The sequence below is a fragment of the Eptatretus burgeri genome, chromosome 9 (assembly GCF_056783735.1).
Source record: "Eptatretus burgeri isolate ZD-2024b chromosome 9, Ebu_testis_v1, whole genome shotgun sequence".
Lineage (NCBI taxonomy): Eukaryota > Metazoa > Chordata > Myxini > Myxiniformes > Myxinidae > Eptatretus > Eptatretus burgeri.
The window spans coordinates 56,380,557-56,401,789 of record NC_140969.1 but is presented as its reverse complement, the minus strand read 5'-3'; the positions used below and the strand labels follow the sequence as shown (position 1 = coordinate 56,401,789).

At 42.5% G+C, this 21,233-nt stretch overlaps 1 protein-coding gene across 4 annotated transcripts in view; it reads left to right on the top strand.

Annotated features, from left to right (window-relative positions):
* The window catches only part of LOC147020159 (myomesin-1-like), a 218,611-nt gene that overhangs the window by 82,314 nt on the left and 115,064 nt on the right, over positions 1-21,233 (top strand). For all 4 annotated transcript variants that reach the window (XM_085895203.1, XM_085895202.1, XM_085895201.1 and 1 more), the window contains 3 exons: positions 5,043-5,230; positions 5,670-5,851; positions 12,418-12,601. In XM_085895203.1, coding sequence (XP_085751329.1) covers positions 5,043-5,230; positions 5,670-5,851; positions 12,418-12,601 — 554 coding nt within the window. The remainder of the gene's footprint in view (positions 1-5,042; positions 5,231-5,669; positions 5,852-12,417; positions 12,602-21,233) is intronic.

Sequence of the window (21,233 nt, the reverse complement as noted above, 5' to 3'; positions counted from 1 at the left end):
AGAAGCATTTGTAATGGCTATTCTTTTTTTTTAAAGATTTTAAGTTCCTTTGTATCCTTTGACAAGGTACACAACACAGGATGCCTCACTGGAGTCTATAAAATTAAAAAAAAAAAAAAAATATATATATATATATATATATATATATATATATATATATATATATATATATATATATATATATATATATATATATATATATATATATATATATATATATATATAGTCATATAAACAGTGTTTTCAGTTTTAACCATCTTAGTATTTGACAAAAATTTTAAAACAAAGTACTAATCAGCATACATTTGTGTATGTAAAATTAAAAATATACTTCTTGTCATACAAACAGTAAATAAAGGTACTTTTGCTTTTCAGTATCATGGTCATGCATTGACTTTTTGTTTCTTTATATGACATTGGAGTTTTTATTATAAATTTCAGTACTGCACAAAATTGGATTTAGAACTGCACAAATTGATTTAGACCTGCACAAGTAGGGGTCTACTGCACGTTAAAATATACCCTGCTCCCTGGTGAATTTACAACAACGGGTGGGTGGGACGATTTATAAGCATTGAAATATTTAGAATCGGCTGGTACCCATTGAATTGCCAGTTGTATTATCATGTCAATGTATTTCCCAAATTTTAATGCAAGTAGAATATATCAACATGAAGTGATTTATATTGATTTCATTCATAATTACCACTTTTAAATGTACATGAAATGCCACATTTGAGCCAATAATTGGCTCATTCATTGGATGTAAATATAATGTCAAGTTGTTGTTAATTGACACTTGATCACTTTTTTAATTTCCTTTGTACTTTACTCCAGAGGGGTACATGGATATTGGTAGGACTCGTAGGTAGTTTGAGTATGGATGGGTGATTGTGTACATCAGCTGTGCTGAATGATGTCTGTGAGAAAGGCTCGAGAAGGGATAGTGTGTGGTCAGTGTTTTTTTTTCTTACCATAAAACCACCTTCACCCACCACCCACACTCTCCAAAAAAGCACTTTTTCCCCAATTTTTACTTTTAGCACCCTTGTGATATCGCTAAGCCTGCCACACTCTTATCATCCCGACTCCTCCCCCTATTTGTACAATTAAATTAAGTCGTTTTGATGGATTTATTATTGTTCCCGGAGGGAGGCATTAAGTGTGTATTCTTGGTGTCTGTGGTGTGCCACTTTTTGGAAGAAAAACGACTGTTTTCATTGAGGCGGAATTTCAAGTGCCACCAATTGGCTAATATTATGAGTTGGAAAACCGGGAACAATCAGTGATCTCCAACCGCAGCCCTCGAGTATAATCTGGTGTTTGTGTGGTGTAAGCATGATGGTCCGAGTGGCCTCTCCTACGTCTAATTTCCTTATTTGTCCTCTATCGGTTTCACCGGAGGGGATTATAAGTTTGCTCTCCTTCCATCTGTCCATTCGTCCGTCCCACCTGTAATTTTTCAGACTTTATATTTTTTCCCCCATACCCTTGAAGATATTCAACTGAAACCAGGTGCATGGCTTTATTATGATAAGTTACAGAACAAGTTCGAGTTTCAAGGCATTTTGTCAATTTTTCAGAGTTATGCCCTTTTGGACTCAGAAAATATGACGTATTATACATGGGTCAGTTTTCAGCTGCCCTGACTCCACCCCACTGCTTTACACCCACTGGCTGGACAGCTGATATGACCCCACCCAAATAAAGTTGAGTGCCGCCATTCCATGAAACGGCACAGATTGGCAGGCCTTAGGTCTGAGTATTAGTCCATGGCCCAATGCAATTTGATTGGTCCCAGGTATTTAACCATGATGTATTATTTATACACATAAGCCATACGCATGTTTTTGCATCGTGTATGTGCATTGGGTTATTAGCTCCCGTTGGACTTAGGGAAACATTGGAAACGAAGGCTTATTGATTTGATGTCGTTTTTTATTTTTTTTATTTTTGTTTTTTTTTGCGCCCGTGTGTGCGTGCGGCCGCAACCATATCTCGCACATGTTTGGACTGATTTTATTCCTACTGGGCAAAAAGACAACAGATGATGGTTTACATATGCACATCCTTTTGTTTCGCGATGCAATTAAAGATAGCCGACTTGCGGCCATTTTAGTTGTAAAAAAAAAAACAAAAAAAAACGGTATTGCACACGTCCTCAAGCATTTCTCCGACATACATTTCCCGATGTTCTTCAAACTTGTCGCACAGATGGTGAATGATGGCTTACATTTTTTTTCAAGATCAGATCCAAGATGGCCGACTGGTGGCCATTTTAGTTGTCAAAAAAAACCCGATATTGAATAGATCCTCAAACATTTCTTGGACATGAATTTACCGATCTTGTTCATACTTGGCACACAGATAATGAATAATGGCTGATGTATGCACGTCATTTTTTTTTCGATAACAGATCCAAGATTGCTGACTGGGGGCATTTTGTGACTTAAAACGTGTCCCCAACTATTTCTCAGGCATGCATGGTCCGAGTTTGTTCAATTGTGGCACAAGCACAGCACACCAATGGCATACTCTTGCACCTTACGTTATTTTGCGATCTGATCAAAGATGGCCGACTGGTAGACTGGTGGCCATTTTAGTTGTAAATAAATATGTGCAAGCCCTTTAACTCTACAGAAAAATTATGAAAACAACGGGGCTATGACATTTTATGTCTTTTTAAAAATTATTATTATTTTTGGCACCGAACACGCCATTATGCACTGCCCAAATAAAGGGATGCGTTTACTGGTGTGACAAGTCTGGCTAAAACCAAAATTACTTGCAAAAACTTTAATTTGTTTTGCTTTTATGTGAAGAGCATAATTAAAGGGTGTCAGTGTATGGCATAATAAAGTGGTATTTTTACTTGAGTTGTGTGATTGGGCTGATGAGATGGCCGACAGTTATGCACAGTCCCCTCTCAGCTGTCGAGCTAGAATTCAAATCCCAATCCAGCTATGAACTGTCACCCCAGTCACCTGGGATTTCACAGGCAGCGTAGTTCATTAATGTGTGTGCCATCCCTCGGATGTGTGTTTAAACGAGTGTTCCATGGATGAGCATCCCATGATTTCAGAAAACAAAATGCACGATCGATTCCATGGATGTTTTTTTGGACATAATTCCAGGGCGTTTCATCAATTTTTCACAGAGTTGTGCCCTTTTTGGACTTGGAAAATATCACATCGGCAGGGGACATGCTTAGCAAAGCAATTCTCGCTCTTGTTCCTTATTAACCTTACTATACCACACAAGTTCCTTTACCCTGAGCTGAAAGCTGCATCCTTCTGGAGGTATCTGTGCAAGTCAAAGTGGAGATACTTTCCATGTTGTCTTCATGTTTTAAAATGAAGTTCACAAGACATTTCAATGCAGGAGGAGACCATTAGGCCCTTCAATTCTGTGCAATTTTACCAATATCCAGGTACCAACAATCTGCAATGTTTCTAAGTACCGTTCTAATTCTCGTTTAAACCTAAAAACTGTTTCTGCTATCACCACTATTCCAACAGATCTTTGTAGGTAACTTATTTTCCTTTTTTTTGTTTGTTGGTGCCAAAAATTATACACTCCAACACTCCAAGCATTTTTGTTGGTGTTGTCTTTGTTAATGCTGAGGTTTTGAGAAGTTTTAGTCCTAAAATTTTGAGGAATTAGTTTTTGTACTTAACTGTGCTACCACTGTGGTTTTGGTACCACTCTGGTTTTCAGAGCTGAAATGTCTTGTGGATTATCTTGGCAAATCAGCAGCACACTTCTTTTCTATGCAATACATGGCTGCAGGCAGCATCACTTGCTGGGGGGTGTAGCTCTGCTGCTGATGCAGTGCCCCCTGTGGGTAAGAGTAGGAATTGATAATTTGGCCAGTGTGTCAGAAATAGCTTGCCTACTCAAGGTGAAGAACACCATGGTATCTTTAACGTCCACCAACCAATGCCAGCAAATGGGACACCCAGTAAATGTCCATCCAATGGACAATACAGACAATGATGAATCGTCCTGCCTGCGAAACACTATGATCACAGTTTATAGGTGGACCGTGATTTGAACCCAAGCTGAACAGCTCAGAAATGAGTGTGTGCTCCTCTTGGCTATCCTGCCAGCCCATCAACAGCACTGTTCAATTTAGTGGGGATGATGGATTGATAATCGTCTGGTGAGGCAGATACTAAACAAATAGATATTTCATACACTGGATTTCTACTGAGGCCACCAGTGGAGATTTGCTTTAGGAACGGTTCCACAGCATTTGGCTATTTGGCATCAAATTTTGATAAACCAAAAAAGGTCGAACAGGATGGTCAGCGGTTGCTCACTCACTTATCTTTAAATTTGATTCCTGACATGACTATAAACTGTCAGATTGGTACATCATTGAATTCTAATTTGTTCAGGGTGCTTTGCAGGCAGATGCAATCCAAAGTGTACCGTCCCTCGGATGGATATTAAGTTGCATGTCCCATCTGCTTGCATTAGTTGGTGGACATTAAAGATGTCACGGTGTCTTTCAACTTAGTGAGCGAGTGATTACTGGCACTCTGAAGAAATTACTTATTCCCACATAAATCAGCTCCAGTCGAATGTCAGGCCTGGCCAGCCGGTTTGTGAAAGATTTGGGCCAAAATCCTTCCCTGGCCGACCACACAAGGTGGGACTAATCAGGGCTGCAGTGGTATTCTTCTGATGAGCTATCAGCATTGCTGCTGCTGCTACTACTACTACTACTACTACGACTACTACTACTACTCATAGCCATAGTAATTTCAGAAATAGTTTGAGGCACCAAATGCAAACTATTTCATGCTGTCGCATTGTCATTTTGGATGTGCTAACTGTTATGGTAATTGAATTGTTCATTGTCTGACTATATGTAGTGCTCCAGAGTAGTTTTGGTGAGATCAGTTCTGCCATTTTTGCACACTTTACGTCTGCAGTCCGTAAATACCCCCATTGATACACATATTAAACTTGTGATATTTATATCGATATGATGATGATGATTGGTGGTGACACTGTTTCTGTGTTGGTGCCTGAAGGTGCCATGGTGGGAGCACCAAATGGGAAAGAGTGAACCAGTCGCCTGTGACGCTGGCCTTGCAGCCCATCACGGGCCTGGTGGAGGGATTCTCTTACCAGTACCGGGTGCGTGCCGTTAACAAGGCAGGCATCAGCAATCCGTCTCGTGCTACCGATCCAGTGCCTGCTGCAGATCCGATTGACACAGGCAAGGACAAAATGAACCTCAGTTGGAAATGAAATGTAATGATATATATATATATATATATATATATATATATATATATATATATATATATATATATATATATATATATATATATATATATATATATATATATATATATATATATATATATATATATATATATATATATATATATATATATATATATATATATATATATATATATATATATATATATGCGTGTGATGCTTTGTGGTTTGTTTCGTTTTGAACAATTTTGAGAACATGTTTGCAATATTGGATGTTCATAAAACCACTGAGCTACATTTCTGATTGACAACATTAATTCAGCTGATAAGGCAACTATAATTCGTTAACCTCAACCTGGCAGGATATAAAAAATGACGTAAGCACAAATTGTGACAAATTTGGCAAAACCTATTTCATCTCTTTGATTCAGGGACAGCAAGTGCTCCCCGAGCAGGACAAATTGAGGTGACTGAGGAAGATCCCAGTGCCGTTGTTGTACCTGGGTCTCCATCTCACGTTTCTGTGCTCGAGGGCAGCAAGAACTATGCTGTGCTGGCCTGGACACCATCTGAGAAACAAGGAAATGAGGGACTTTCTTACTTTGTGGAGAGGGTAAGACCTACATTTAGGACTCAAACTGATGCTTTGGTAAACATGCAGCTATGGTAATTATATGGGTTGAGATGTCCAGCGTAATTCCACTGCCACACATTTTGATTTTTCCATTATTTGGCTGCTGGATCATTCCAGCACCATGTTCTTTCACCAAATGTTAAATTGCAATGCCATCTTGGCTAGCCCATCATGCAGGACTCGCATAACTCGTCATCCAACGTGTCAGGTGTGATGTTCTAGGGGAAAAAATTGAGGGGCTTGTATAAATATCAGCTTCAAGCTATTTTATGACACTTATTCCAAGATTATTACAGAGGTAGTTTCTACTTTGGGATAGCTTATTCACTATTGTTCTAATCAATCATTACAGGGGCCATTGAAAATGATAACTTTAGGATTTCACATCACAATGGATACCACGACTCTCCAAGAAGAATTGACTGCACGCATAAATGCTTAAAGGAGTACAAAACAAACAAACAAAAAATGAGTTGCAAATTAAATGTCTTACCTGGACCCAACTATATAAACCTGTGGAGAATCTACCTCTCGGTCAGGGACCTGCAATTGCAGCCTGGACCACTGGTAGGGATTGCATGTGTGCCTCGGGTAGACATGGCAATTGCAATGAGGAGCCTTTATAATCTACTAGACAACCCGTGAACCCGTTGGGTTCCCGTTGTGACAGCGGTTGATGAAAAAAATCATTTCAAGAAAAAAAAAAGAAGAAGATAGCTCCAGCGAACTATACCGCTGAGGTTGTTTGCATTGATCAAATTCTCCCGAAGAGTACTTGACTGAATCGGCAATATAATTTTTAATTTTTTTCGTTGCCCGATTTGAAGGAAACTTGATACTGCACACTGCAAGCAAATGGTGAGTAAGGCGACCCAAAAATGTTTGCGCTATCGTGTACCGTTTTGGCTTTATCTCGGGAACATACATACATACAAGATGAGAGTTTTAGTAAAATATATATGTATACATAGTACATACAAACATACAAGATGAGAGTTTTCATTATGTATAGATTATATAATGCGCACTGTGGTGTCTGTCCATGTGTTTGGATGTCTCCTGTTTCCGATGGCCACTTCCTGCGCTGCATTGGAAAAGCTTCACATGCAAGCAAAGCTCAACATTCAACCAAAGGAAGAGCATGATACCAAACAAGATACTGTTACAGCTGTGGGAATTCGCAAACCACCATTCAGGTCCCGTAGGTGAGATAACTCTCAGTACATGTGTAGTTAGTCCCAAACCCGTTGTTTAGAGGGATTTTTATGTGATTCATTCGGGCTGCGACGCTTTGAGATAGCCGTTTTTCTGTTCTATCTTTATTTTGAACCGCCATAACCATCAAACCACCACCAAAAACCCTCCACCATCCTCACCTCTCTCCTCCTACGGCCATTCCCGCACCACCTGTGAACACTGAGCGTCGGGCTGTCTTGGGCTCGTTCAAAATACACACTGAGCCGCGAGTGCAAATAGCGCCTTTCCGAGGGAGAATTCGGATCAAGAATGCTACACGCCCACTTCTGATCCATCCAATCAGCAAGCGCGGAGCGGCTTGGCCCCGCCTCCCGGCGCGTCCGTGTGAAATTAATGTGCAAATTCAAGGATCAGGGGAGGTTCACGCCCACTTTTCCTCAGTCCAATGGGTGAGCGTGGCTCCGCCCCCGAGCTCATCCTGATCCGGAAATTTGCATATTGTTTCTCATGCCGGCCTATAAAACGCCGAGTGCAAGGCGAATCGTAGGAGAGTCAGTTTTGGTGGCGGAGAGAGAGTTTTGGTAAGAGAGTCATTGAGCAGAGTGTGGCAGAAAGTGGAGTCGGGTGGCGAAGGCACAGAGTTTGGTTCTGCAGTCAGCTGAGGAGAGTTGGGGGAAGAGGCCAAGGAGCTCGGGTCCGAGGCGAGGACGGCGGTCGGCGATGAGGTCGCGGTGGGAGATCGCTCGTCGCGGAACCCAAGCCAGCCAGCCATTCTCCCTCCCCCAGAGCATCAACAATTCCCCATTTTCCCCCACGCTAAGATAGTGCAACAAAGGGGGCCCCGGTCCCACCCCACTCCAAACGTCGTGCCAACGAAACCCGCGAAGGAGCACGGAGTCGGGGCACAGCCACGCGGCCACGTCTGCGGCTCGTCCGCCAACGCGCCACGAGGACGCGGGTAGGACCCACCTGGTCTCTTGGACCTGGCCGCTCCTTCAGGTCCCGCGCACATATTGGCCTACATGCCCGTCTGCCCCCTTGTCTATGAGGGTGGCTTCTTTCCTTTGCTTTTGAGTAAATGTGTGTTGGCACCGTGTCTTGTAAAGTGGAACTGTATAAGTGTTGCCGTGTGTACGCGTATTTGGTTGTAACTCTGCGTCGTCGTTTCTTTTGTTTTACTGATATAGCTGCATTTTGACTGTTTGGCTGTATATGTGTGCTTTCCGTGTGTCGCGTAATAAATGTGCATTGTGTGAACTGTTTTCCCGTCTCGCTTCGTCTTTTCTTTATTGACCCTCCATCCTGCTTCTCGTAAAAGGGTTCGTAGTGGGCTTAATACGCCCGATAATTAATAATTAATCGAAACCGTCGAGGCCGACGATAACACCGCTCGGTTATCCCGATAGCACAGAACAGACCGCTTAAGCGGTTCGTGTCCGGAGTCGGCCTGCGGCGAGGTACGATCGCCCGGTCGACCATCCGCGCAGGTACTTAGGTAGATCGAATTTGGCGAGAAACCTTATCCTCCGCGGGTGGGCAATTGGCACGGTCGTGGTGGGGTCAAACCCCCACCCGTGACTAGCTCCCGGCATTGTTCCGAGAGGGTCACGACATAATTGTCCATTACGGTGGGCGAGGCGGCCGCCATTCGAGTCGAGCAGCCGATCGCACGCCGGCGGGCGCGAATTCGCAACAATACATTTTAAAATATAAACACAACATGGAATCACTTTGTTTTACAGTGCGTTAAGACATGACCTGAGGATGATCACAAAGTTGAACAAACCATGTCAGCATTGTTGGTTACAGTTACCTATACTGAAAGTCTAGAATATAATGTTTCAGAAAAACTTCAAAGAGGCTCAAAATGTACTTAAATTTAATACTCGGTGGACTCAATGTCATTCATTAGAGTGAGAGCAACCGCTCTGAGTCGAGGTTGGCCCTTCAAACCATGGCCAAGTCATATATATATATATATATATATATATATATATATATATATATATATATATATATATATATATATATATATATATATATATATATATATATATATATATACACACACATATACATATACTAGCAGGATACCCATCTTCAAAGGATAGGAGATTGTAGTCTTTGTTACTCACTGATTGAATCAGGCTTACAGATTGAATCAGATTGAAAACCATCATATGTTGCCATCATATGCATAAATGACCAAACTTGTTCCAGTCCCAACTCTGGAGCATCTGACATAAAGCTGACCATGTGAAACACATGGTTGGGCTCGACAGAGTCCTGCTTGGTACAGTGTTTGTCCTTGTGTCTTATTTATTGATATGGCAAATGACAGATACCAGGAATTGGAGCCACCTGAATTTCAATGCACAGTCGCTCAGAATGAGTGGTATATGGGGAATCGACACTTTCTCTCCTGAGAACTCTCTGATGGAGATAGAAGCTTCTATGAGATTTTTCATTAGCTGCTGCATGACCAATTGAGTTCCGCTGCACAATTTTGGGGCATCAGGTTGTGAAGAAGCATGATTCAGAGACATGACAAAAGTAAATTGACACCTTAAATTTATTCATTTCATTTCATCTGTTTAAAGCAAGTTTTACTTAGCGATTTGTTCTAATATTCAACTATTTATTTGCAGAAACGAGTTCCTGGGTCTTGTATGACAATTAACTCTGCCTCTAACCCAGGGAGCACACGAACCTTATGATTTTTAAAGAGGACGAATTGTTGGCCAATCGGAAAGTGGAGTCAGCCAGCGTCATATCGCTCAGAACCTTGGCATTCCGCTTTCCACAGTCAATCGGGTGATTGTGGAATTCGCCAGCGAAGGCAAGGAATCCACAACTTCCCGTTCTGGTTGACCTGGGCCCTCAGAAAGGTGTCTTCGAGCTGTCAAGCTGTCCATTGAGAAAACTCCCCGTTGCAAGGCAGCAGATGTTGCAGAGGAGGTCCAAGTTAGCTCAACAACTGCCATGCGGTACCTTCATCAACTGGGCTACTATGGGAGAGCAGCTTGTTGAAAACCTCTTCTTAGACCAGCCAACATTCAAAGTAGAAAGAAGTGGGCTGATGAGATGGCCACCAGACCCTTGGAGTTTTGGCAAACTGTAAGTTTTTCAGATGAGTCTCAATTTGCTCAATTTTCTGACAGTGGATGTGTATGGGTCTGGAGACTTCCCAGTCAAGAGTTCTCTTTGACCCGATTTCAGCCACCTGTCAAACACGGTGGTTTTTCAGTGATTGTGGGGAGCAATCTGGAGTGCTGGTCGGTCAGAGCTTGTGGATTGTGTTGACAACATCAACTCTACGATATGCATTTCTATCATTGAGGATGGATGTCTCCCTGTCTTCTCCACTGGTCAAACACAACACTCTGTTCATGGAAGATGGAGCTCCATGCCACACTGCAAAAAATACCATAGAATGGCACAACAGAAATGGGATCAAGTGACTTCCATGGCCAAGTCAGTCTCCTGGCATGAATCCTATTGAACATCTTTGGGCAATATTGGATCGAGCTGTGTGGGAAAATTCCAGGAAACTAACATCACGGGCAGAATTGCTCAACCTCTTGCGGGAAGCCTGGGCAGAAATCCCACAAAAGAAAATTTCAGAAACCGTTAGTTCTATTCCTGAAAGAGTCAAAGCATTGAAATCTGCAAATGGCAAGTCCACCAAACACTGGCGTATGCATTAAAATGGATCAAATGTTCAAGAAATAAATTCATTAAAAATCATGGTGTCTATTTACTTCTGTCATGTCTCCCTCTTCACAGCTTCACCGCCTCACAGGGAGAGAGAGAGAGAGGGGAGGGAGATGGGAGAGAGGAGAGGGAGGGAGGGGAGGGAGGGGAGGGAGATAGAAGAGAGGGAGAGAGGGGAGGGAGATAGGAGAGTGGGGAGGGAGATAGAGAGAGAGAACGGAAAAGAGGAGAGAGGGACAGGGAGAGAACGGAAAAGAGGGGAGAGGGAAGTTTCCTTCTGTATTCCTCCCTACACCCATTGTTTGTCCTTCAACTCCACTGTTGGTGCCCACTCTCTCCTGTTCCTCTTGGCCTGTTCGGTCTTGAGCCATTCATTGTTGTAGTTCTTCCCACGAGCCTCGACGCTTTGTTAAAAAAAAACTTCATAAATTTGCAACCATTGCACATGCTTGATTGGCTGAATGGTCTCTCTCTGCATTGAAGTTCCTTGGAAGGGAAGTAATCTGTTATATATTGTGAACATTGGTGTCTGTCTTTGCGTTCGTCTGTCTCCTGTTTACAGCGGCCGCTTCTTGCGCTGCATTTGAGAAGCTCAACTTTCAATTTTGAAATGACAGGAGACCAGGCATGAATAATGTTGATGCAAAATTTTATTTCACAATCAGGATATTTTGCCCTCTTTTTAGACAAAGCCCACCTCTGCCTCTCTTTGAAGATAAAAAAAATTCTGGATATCAAAATATATCGACGATGGAATTTGTGAACAAAGATAACATCAATAGAATAATAGTGAAGTTGAATTGGGCCTGCAACGTTTCCATTTTACCTTCGAATTAACATTTGTAATGATAATATAATTTCTGATTCTAATGTACCAGAATTTCTGTTGCAGAGCGTCTGTGTTGCCAAAGCAGTTTCTTGGAAAGGGTTACACTGTATGTTTTACCATTGCCTTCTCAGAAGTATTTCGGGCATAATTTCGAATTTTGCCAGAGTGCCGACAATAACTCACCTGCTTTTCGTGAAGGATAATGTGGGATCCTTAACGTCCACCATGGGACGCCAACCTTAACATGAATCCGAGGGATGACACGCATTGATGAATCACTCTGCCTGTGGAACACCGATATGACAGTTTATAGCTGGGTCAAGATTACGAATATACTAATTTACTGTCGGTATTAGTGCAGCTTGTTTTGGTATTTGCACTTTCCTCTGAGTAGTCTAGTCATAGGTGTCATCACCATCTTTTTCAGGTGGTGTGAAGCCACCAGCTATCATCTTTGCAAGGATGTCGATGTAAAATATATTTCAGGATCCTCTGCAAGAGCCAACCTTTGGTCTTGCATGAAAGCCATAATGACTGTCAATAGAGGAGCTAAAGTGCCTTTTGTAATTTTAATTTTTTCAAAATCGATGTCTTGGCTCACGTAAGAGGTTTTTATTGCATGAAGAACAAGCCAAATGCCCTTCTCCATTCTGGTCATCATGCTACACAAACAATGGTTTTGTACTTGGCTTGGATTTTGGTAATCAATCACTGGACCAAACAAATCAAATGGCAAACGTGGTGGTCAAAGGCTACCCTGCACACTAAAGGCTCCCTACCCCTGAATTTTGTATTCCTCCGATAGGCCATCGGTGACACGGATACTTGGCAGCGGATCAACACTGACAAAGCAGTGAAATCGCCACGTTTGGCCGTGTTTGACTTGGCCGAAGGAAAGTCTTATCGCTTCCGTGTGCTGGCAGCAAACTCAGCTGGTGAAAGTTCTCCATCTGACCCGAGCGGCCCCTTCACTCCGGACAAGCCGTTGAGTAAGTATTGTCAAAAAAACTCTTCAAAATCAAAGTGTTCTTCATGTTCCCGGTTTTCCCCACAGCAGGTTTGAAACATAAAACTGTGTTCATGAAAAGCCCTTGATTAGGAAACCAAGCTGTGCGTGATTCAACTGCATTGGGATGCTTGACTTTCTGTCCAAATCGCAGTACCATTGGTGGATAATTGTTTGTCTTTGCCATTTTCTATCTTCGGCCATTGTTCCCTATATGTTATTCAGTCCACTCTTTCACTTTGTTTTGTGTTTTCTAAATCGTCGATTATTTTTGAAAGCAATTGTGTCGAAAAATGTGAAACGTGGGGGTATAAACTCACCATCACATTATTCTCATAAAATGTGTTAAAATAGGGCTCTGTTGTTATAGTTAAGACCAATGAATTGTACTTTTAAGACCAACCAAATTCTCTGCAGTCTCGCAAACTTTTTTGCAAGCAATGATGCTTCCAAATTCAGTGTTTGTTGAACATTATTCAGGCGCAGGCAATCTGGAGGTGAATTGTAATTTGGATGGTGAAGAAAATCGGCCTGCAATATATTCGGGAAATGAATTGATTTGCACCTTCTTCAGTTCTTTTCTGTTCTTTTTCTTTTCCATTACCAACCCTTGTGAACTCCTCCTTGGTTCAGCGAATCACAAAATGGATACAAAATAGACTGGAAACTTTGCATTTGAGAAATACTATGTATATATGTATGTGTATATATATATATATATATATATATATATATATATATATATATATATGTGTATATATATATATATATATATATAGTGCTTTTGACTGAACATCTCTATAAGTATGACCGAAACTCCCCCTTCCCCTAGTTCTATCAACTCATTAACTAACATATCTTAAAAGTAGTTCTGCAATCATGCAAACTCTCTACTGTCTTTCTTTTTCCAGTGTCCAAGAACTCTGACTAAGTTATATTTCTCTGTTCTCTTATTTAATTTCTTTATATACAAGCTGCATATCACAATTAGACCAAATGGTGGTTCCTGTGATAGTCTTGAAAATGTGTGCTCCTAATCTGCTCTTTCCCTTGCCAAGTTGTACAAATTATTATAATTCCTGGGTATCTATCACTCATGTGAACATGCTTCTGCTTGCCAGAATACCAAAGAAAGGCAAGTTTTTATTGTTTATATTTTTTTCAGATCCTATGCAACGATTACCATGCAACAACTCATTCATATGATCTGCAAGGCCATGGAAAACATAATCAACCAACTCCTATATCCTCTAAAGTCTTCTCTGCTTAATGGCCAACAATACAGATTTTCACAAGCTAAATCCATCAGCAACCTGCTGACTTTTGGTTCCCACTTTTTGTCTTCAACTCTTCAATTTTTTGGGGGGGAGGGGAAGCTGAGTGGCTACACGAGACTTAAGTAGAGTCGGATGAAGTTTGCCCTGAATGTCACGCATAACATTAGGGCTGTCTCTCTAGACATGCTGTATCTCAAGCTTTTGATAAAATCTGGTATCCTGCCTTGCTCTCATAACTCCCTGCCCTTAGCCTCCAAACTCATCTCCAGTCATGGCTTACTGACTTCCTATACTCTCGTAGCCAACGTCAAGGGTGGAGTGTTCCAAGACAGTGTTCCAGGCAAATCCTATTCCTAATCTTCATCAACAATCTCTCTGTCTCTGGAAAATACTCTTTATTTGACATCCCTCTTCCTTCAGATAGGCAGGCAGCAGCCTGTCCCCTCTTTGCAAACCTTGATACTTGATGGAAGCAAAGCTCATCAAACAATATATTTTAACCCTGACAAATCTTTTTCTCTCTCCCTCTCCCTCTCCCTCTCCCTCTCCCTCTCCCTCTCCTCTCTCCCCCTATCTACTTTAATAACAATCCTCCTGAAGTTCAGTCACGTAAACTTTTGGGTCTCACGGATCACCACAAAGGTGGTGATCACCACAAAGGTAAACTCACCACAAAGGATCAGATGTGATCCTTTGTGGGCAAACTATGTTTCTAAGTTGGCCTCCAAAGCTGGTCTGGGTATCCTCCATCGTGCAAAGTCCTTATTTGGCACACTTGAACTTTTATGCACCCCCAAGGCTTTCATCTGCAGTTTTTTTATTTTTATTAATATACATGCCCTCGTCTCATGGAAGAGCTAATACGCAGGACAAAATCAGAATACAACGCAACAAAGGGAACAGCAGGTTGGAGGGACAAAGTAAATGGAGATGGAAAAACAAGTGATGCAGTTAATGACTAGGGGTAAGGGCTAACGCAAAGGGTGGACAATATGGATACGTAAGCAAAATTTTAGGAGTGTGGGATGGTTTAACGGGTGTAGAGAAGATCATGATTTTTGGATGGGAGATGATTTGAGATGATGGTGAACACCTGTCTTGAAGACCTGTAGGGAAGAATGAGATTGAAGAGTATGGAAGGTGGTTCCACAGGCAGGAAAAAAAATAGGAATAAATGAGTGGAGGTGAGCAGTGATTCTGGATTTAGGCAGTTTCACTGGGAGAGGGTTGCTGGTGGACTGTGTGCTTCCTGCAGATACCTGGGAGGGGCAAAGCACAGAGGGGGCAGAGGGTGCAAGTCCAGAAATGAGGCAAAAGAAGACAGACAACCGACCTGTCGGCAATTGTGAAGTGATTGACCCAAAGGCTCAACTTCATTGTGAGAGACTTGAATGATATTGAAGGGCTTTGTTTCTACACAGTCAAGCTCAGCAAGATGTGAGGCAGGGGAGCCAGCCCAGAGAGGTGAGCCTTACTCCATCAAGCTGCGGATGAAATTCTTGTAGGTGGATAAGAGCTCAAGTGTGCCAAGGAAGGACTGCACGATGGAGGATGCCCAGTCGGCATCTGGCATTGGAGGCCAATTTTGAAACATTGCTTGCCCAAGAGAGATCATGGCAGGAACTGAGACCCAAGAGTTTGAGTGACTGAACCTCTTCAAGAGGGTTGTTGAGAACGTAGATGGAAGGGTTTTGCAGTATGGTCCTTTCGGAGGGAGAAAATGGGTGTGAGGGATTTCTCAGGATTGAAAGACATGTCGCAAGTATTTGACAAGTTTGTGATTTTGTCACTGTCTGAGAAGAGGGAAGAGGCTGCTGCTTGTCCATCAGAAGGATGAGGGATCTCACAGCAGAGAGTGGAGTCATCAGCAAAGAGATGGAGAGGATTTTCCAGGGAGTTTGAGAGATCATTGATGAAGATGAGGAATAATGTGGAGCCGAAAACACTACTTTGTTGTGCCCCGGCCTTGACAGGGAGAGGAGAAGAAAGGGTTCCGTTGAGAAAGCCACATGTTGGCTACAACAGTGGAGGAAGTCAGTAATCTAAGAGTGGAGTTGGCCTTGTATTCCATTGGAAGAGAGTTTGAAGAGCAAGGCAGGATGCCAGACTGTATCAAAAGCTCGAGATGTATCCAGAGCGAAGGCCCTAATCTCATATGATATTGAGGGCTTCCATCCATTGTTGGGAGAGTCAAAGCAGCATGTTCAAGGTTGAGTGACCAGGTTCGAATCTGAAGTGATGATCTCAGATGAGGCTGTTGAAGAAAAGGAATGATTTTATGGCAGCTGCGATGATGGATTCCATGACCTTGCTGATGCTTGGAAGTACAGTAAGCTAATTGGCCTGAAGCTAAGGGAATCTGTTTTTGAACCTTTTTTTTAATGTAATCCCATGATGTTGGCTGATTTCCAGGCACATGGAAAATGACCTCCGGTATATGACAGGGTGAAAATGGCAGAAAGAGGAAGTGCAAAAGCATCAGAGTATGAGCTGATGCCGTCCAGTCCAGTTGCAAAGTCAGAATCGAGGGTTGCCAGAAACTTTTCCACCTTTTCAGGTTCAAAAGTCACAGAATTAAGGAGCAGTTGGGTATGACTATGAAGGGTGGGTACAGAGAGAGGGAATAGGGACATAACATATGGAAGGAAACACAGAATTGAGGCATTCAGCCTTCTCACGAGTGGAGTCGGCTGTGGTGCCATTTGACGTGAGGGAAGCGATGGAAGGGGAGTGTGCACCAGAGAGAGACTTGAGAAGGTACCACCAGATTTTAGAGGAGGGAAACAAGGTTGAAACTTTATTCTTGAGAGTGGAGAGATGTTGTTTTCTGGCTCTTCTGAGGGTAGACACACTTGTTGCCGGCTTTGTGGAATGATCTGAGGTTGCTTCAGTTGGATTTGCCTTCCAAGAAGATAATACAAGTTGTTTTAAAGCTACTACCTCACCACAGGATTCAGAGTCCTAAGTGTGGGAGGATGGGTAAGATATCTGAAGACGAGATGAGATGAATCTGTGCATAAGAGAGAGCAGGCTTCTGTGGAAGAATTCCCAGGCTGAATTGATATTAGTGGCAGTGGATATGAGAGAGTCACCCTGAGTGTGATGGCTGCTTGCAGTCCCTGCCAGTTTGCTTGGGTGAACTGCCAGACTTGCTGGCACAGAGGCTGTTCTCTGAGAATTGCCAGAGAGATATTGACCGCATGATCAGAAGAGCATATTGGGGCAGAGGATGAGCAAGATGCATTGGAAGGGAAGTTAATCAACAAATCCAGGGGGTAAGATTTGCCATTGTGAGAAATCCCAGTGGGAAAATTCACAGATTGAGTCAAAAGTCATATTAGCCCTTTGTCGAAGTGCCATGGCTGGTGAGAGAGGTACCAACACCCACCCAATTAGCATGGTGGCAATTGTAGTCACCACATGTGAGAAAGAGAGAGTTTGGATGAGTGATTAAAAGTTGGTCAATGTCCGAGAGAGAGATGTAGATGGAGTCATCACTGTTTGGAGGATGGTACAATACACAGACAAACATGAGGTGAGAACGGAGGGGAAGTCGCAACAAGTGGTACTCCTGGGGTTTGGGAGGTGTAAGAGTATTATGTGGAGAGTGAGAAATTGAGTTTTTGATATAAAGTGCGACTCCACTGACAGGAAAGGGGTTCAGGTCGATCAATCCAGAGGAGACAATACCTATAGAGAGACACTAAGGAGTCAGGGATGTCCTGCGAGAGGAAGGATTCAGTTAAGCAGATTATGTTTCGTTTATCTGTAGCGGCCTGGATTAAGATATCTGTCAGGTTGGCCTCAGATGTTTGAGGTCCACACGGTTAGGGACGGGTGCAGAAGTGAGGGGTGGGGGGGTGTGGGGGGTGTGGAGGAGCTGCTGATAGGACATAGGGATGTGTAAAGGACAAGGTGCGGAGTGGGGGGAAGGGGCAGCAGTGAAGGGGTTTGCAGAGGGGGAGGAGCCGGGGCAGAAGTTGAGAGAGGACAGGACGAGGTTGAAGTTCAGAGGAGGCAGGACGAGGAAGGAGCAGAAAGGGAGGATGTTACTGAAGGTGCTGTCACACCTTGACGATTTAGCCAGCAATGGCAATGTATAAAAATGTATGTAAAACTTTGGCGTACTCTGAAATTTTGATTTTTTTTTAAGTTTTGGTCGGATGCATAACATATTAGTCATGGGCACAGAACGTTTCGTTGTCTTGTAGATAACTTATACCAACGAATGGTTAGCGTGTTGTCGGCGTTCACAACCTATGACCAACGATAGTTTAACTTTAACTGCGCGCTGCACGTATCGCCGACAAACTCGTGGCGTAGCCTGTTAAAAACCTGCCGCATGCCGATTTAAATCATAACTGCCTGAGAATTGTAAGTGTCAACCACGCAGTCACACCTTGACGATTTAGCCAGCGTATGCCGACCTATGAAAAGTGTGTCTAAAACGCTGGCACACGTCGAATACGGTATGGGTAAGTTGTGTATACGTTAAGAGCACGCTGAAAAACGATGAAGTACGCTGTCGTATTTCGTGGTAAGTCTCATACGTCGTGAAATTTCAAGCATGCTGAGAATTTTACGACGTACTCGCCGTATGGCTCACACGTTCTGCTATGCTGGGAATAAGTTGTTGACACACGTCGACACAAGTTCCTTGTAAGTTACTCATAAGTCGAAACACGTCGAGGTAATGATTAGCGTACCCGAAACTTATTTTCTCCATCAAGGCACATTTTATTTTTTTCTCCTTGGCTCCGTGAAGGCACGTGACGAAATATCTGAAGTTGTTGTTGTTGTTGTTTTTTATTTTATTTTAATTTTTTTTTAGTCTATCACGAATTTTAAAATATATTCGGACATTTACTTTTAAGTTTCGACGTCGACGTGACAATATCCTCGAACAGAAAATATTCACAGAGCAGGAACTAAGAATAAGACATGAGCAAACTGAAGAGTCAATCGGACGTGATGAAATATCGGAAGTTATTGTTGTTGTTGTTGTTTGTTTTCTTAAACGCTGCCACTACGCCATTATACGGTAGCTGTAAATTAGAAACACATTCAGTAAGTTCTGTGGTCGTCCGGAAGACGTCAATCAAATACGCCAATATGCGTTGGAGGTACGTACACATAGGTTCAAAGCACGTTACTCATAGGTTAGAAATAAGTTTTGGGTACGCAAAGCATTACCTCGACGTGTTTCGACTTATGAGTAACTTGCAAGTGACGTGCCTCTGTGTGTCAACGATCACAGAACGTGCCTCTGTGTGTCAACGATCACAGAACGTGCCTCGACGTGTGTCAACGACCGTGTAACGTGCCTACAACACGTTACTCGTAAGTTATAAATAAGTTTCGGGTACGCTAATCATTACCTCGACGTGTTTCGACTTATGAGTAACTTCCAAGTAACGCGTGTCAACGATTGCATAACATGCCTACAACTTATGGCCAGCGTTGCGGAACGTGTGAGTCATACGCTGGCATACGTCGTAAAATTTCAAGCATGCTAAAATTTGAGGACAACCGCAAAGTACAACGATGAAAGCCAGCGTACTATGACGTATGGCAGTGTTTTTCAGCATGCTCTTAACGTATACAAAACTTACCCATAACGTATTCGACGTGTGCCGGCGTTTTAGACAAATTTTTTCACAAGTCGGCATACGCTGGCTAAATCGTCAAGGTGTGACCGCCTTGACATGGAGTTGTTTGACACCATGATTGGACATGGATGGGAAATGTTTGTCTTGTGTGCACAGCCTTTGAAAAATTGACATCTCAGGATTCCTAGACTGGATAACCTGTGACAGGTTTCATAGGTGGGGTGGTGGTGAAAGTGTTTTTGGTTGAAGGCATGGAGGAAAACTCAGCTGTAAGTGAAAGAGGATGCTGGTTGAACGAAGCGTTTAGGAGTGAAGAGCTTTTGGGAAATAAGCCTTCTCAAAGAGAAAAGAAGAGATTCTGATGAACAATAAAAATGAATGGGTTGTTCATCATATAATAATAAGCACGAGTAAGGCACTTTAAGATACATTTTGGAAGTGTTTTTCAAATATATATTTTTAAAGGTTGTGAAGAGGTTTTAAAGAAGAGAAACGTTTCATTAAATTTGGGGATATTGCAAAGATATAAGAAAATGAGTGGAGTTTTTTTTATTATTCTTTCCGATGTGCAGTAGTTCGGTTTTTCCCGAATGTTTTGTTTTTTCCGAGTGAAGGAGAAATATTTTGTTTTAATTTTTGAGGGAGGAGGGGTAAAGGATTGAGCTGAGGGATCAGAAGTAACAATAACTGGAACTAGCCGGGAGGCAACAATGGTTTGCGGGCATTATTGAACAATGCCACAATAGGTACAATTGAGTTTGAGGAAGCCCTACCGTAAAAACTTATCTCTTCCGTCAAAATTGACCAAATCAATCGGATTTTTTTATATGTTGTACTTAGGGACATTACGCACAGCTTCTAGGAAATGAAATTGCGAGAAAAAAAAAAAGTTCAAGTGGGCATGGCTCTGCCCACAAGGGGTGTGGGACGCCCCTAATACAAAAAGATGTAACTGGACCATGATATCGAGCTTGTGTCTAAGTTTCATCAAGACCGCAACAAACGTCACGGAGCTATGCTCTGGAGAGTCACAAACAGACAGACACAACGAAAATAGTGGTCACTGCTGGCGCCCGCGAACCAACAAAGAAGCGAAAACAAGGCAGAAAACGGAAGTGAAGCACACTCGACTGTCGCAGATCGATCCGACTCCAGAGACAAACTAAACGATTTAACACAGCAGGACACGGTTTGGGACAGAAAAGTTGATGAAAAACATGAAGAGCAAAACAGAAATAAAAATACAAATGGTCAGAGAGAGAGCGCCGATCAGTCATCTACACATGCCGATCTCTGAACCGGCAGTCCATTGGAGTACTGTTTGATGGAGTACTGCTTTCCTCTCTGGGCTGGCACCCCTGCCTCACATATTAATCAGCTCTTGACGCCATAAGAAAATGCCTTCAAGATCATTGGACTCTCCCATGATGAAGCTGATTCAATGGGCCTCTCTTTTTCACATCACAAACAGGTCGGTGGTCTCGCTATCTTCTACTGCCTCCTTTCTCGTCTTGCACCCTCTGTCCTTTCTGTGCTTTGTCCCTCCCAGGTTTCTGCAGGGCACATGCTGTCCACCAGCAACCCCCTTCTGGTGAAACTCCCAAATTGCAGAATCACTGCTTACCTCCTCTTATCCTTTTCTCTTTTTCAGAACTGTGGAACCCACTTCCGCATTCTCTTCAATCTTATTCTTCCCTCCAGGTCTTAAAGACAACTGTTCACCACCATC